Raw genomic sequence first — 1,475 nt, forward strand, 5'->3', positions numbered from 1 at the left:
GTATGCGTAGAAAGCAAGAGGTTATGCAATCGACTTGTGCTTGTATTCAGTTTGGTTATAATCCTTGGGGCTGTGCAGACATGCAAGTTTCGTTAGTTTTCTTTCTTCTAGTTCCTTTTCTAAACAGTCAGACGGTTACTTTGGGCAGTGTTGCCAATCGCATTTGTCTAGATAATATTTCTTCAAACAAGGCATAATAACGTTTAACCATAAAATATTTACAGGAAAGGAAATAGCTACAAATAACCATAAGTTTATTTTTGTTATTAGTCTGTTGTAGTAGATTGGTGGTTACACTGAAACATATAGGCAAATATCTGATTATTTTTACTAATTACAACTCTCAAACAGATCCGCAAATCGGATTATTATACGCCGCTTGGCAACATTGACTTTGGGCGGTGTTATGGGCTGTGGCCCTCTGAAAAGGAGACAGATAGTTGAACGATATTTTATACAATGTGTATTAACCTGGTATGGATATCTGTGTGTCGAAGTTTTATATTGGTCCACTATTTTAAATGCAGTTCAACTCAATGCAATATTCCGAAATTTTCTCGTTTATTCTGTATTTTAATTATGGACGCACTAAAGAGGGAGATTGGTACATGCAAATCATCATTTGAACGAAATGTAAACTGGATAAGCAATTTTCTCGAAAGTCAAACTGATACATTTGAACTTAGTCACAGAAGAACGCACTTAATTAATGCATTTAATAATTATAATGATATTTGTAATAAGATAGACACTCACAAAAATGCTGATATGCACACAGAAAATAGAGAAGAAGTTGAAAATAAACACTTCTCTGCTATGTCTCGAATTGACGGTAAATTGGCGCAATTCTCGAAAGTTAATTCTTCTCCTTCGGTACCTTCTCAGTACCAACACGGTAATCATGCTAACTTCAACGTACGCTTACCACCTGTTTCTGTTCCTATATATCATGGCGAGCCCAGTAAATGGGTCTCATTTTACCAATTGTTTTCCTCCATTATAAAGGATAATCAAACACTCACCAAAGCTCAAAAGCTAATTTATTTGAAATCTTCCCTCCGCGGAGAACCCTTAAATTTAATTGATTCGCTTGACGTAACTAACGAAAACTTTGATCTCGCTATTGACATACTCGAAAGGAAGTACGACAACTGTCTTGCTATTATCAATTCTCACATCAATCTTATCATAGATTTCCCTACACTCACAAGGAGCAATTATCGGTCACTAGTGATATTACAAACGATTTAAAAAGAAATATTGACTCCTTAAAGGCTCTACAAGTTCCCGTCGAATCGTGGGATTATCTCTTAATTAATTTAATAACAAGGAAGCTCGATTTTGCCACCAAACGATATTATGAGGAAAGAAGAGATAGAAATTACACTCCCACAATTGTCGAACTTTTTGAGATCCTCAATGAACGCTGCAACATTCTCGCAGACCTCACAAATATCCCTGAAACAAAAAGGGAA

At 35.7% G+C, this 1,475-nt stretch overlaps 1 protein-coding gene across 1 annotated transcript; it reads left to right on the forward strand.

Moving 5' to 3' along the window:
• Positions 1–579: 579 nt before the first annotated feature.
• On the forward strand, positions 580–1,251 carry LOC126882616 (uncharacterized). Its single transcript, XM_050647589.1, has one exon. It carries the CDS (start codon positions 580–582, stop codon positions 1,249–1,251), a length of 672 nt encoding a protein of 223 aa, XP_050503546.1.
• Positions 1,252–1,475: the final 224 nt, after the last annotated feature.

The sequence above is a fragment of the Diabrotica virgifera genome, chromosome 3 (genome assembly GCF_917563875.1).
Source record: "Diabrotica virgifera virgifera chromosome 3, PGI_DIABVI_V3a".
NCBI lineage: Eukaryota > Metazoa > Arthropoda > Insecta > Coleoptera > Chrysomelidae > Diabrotica > Diabrotica virgifera.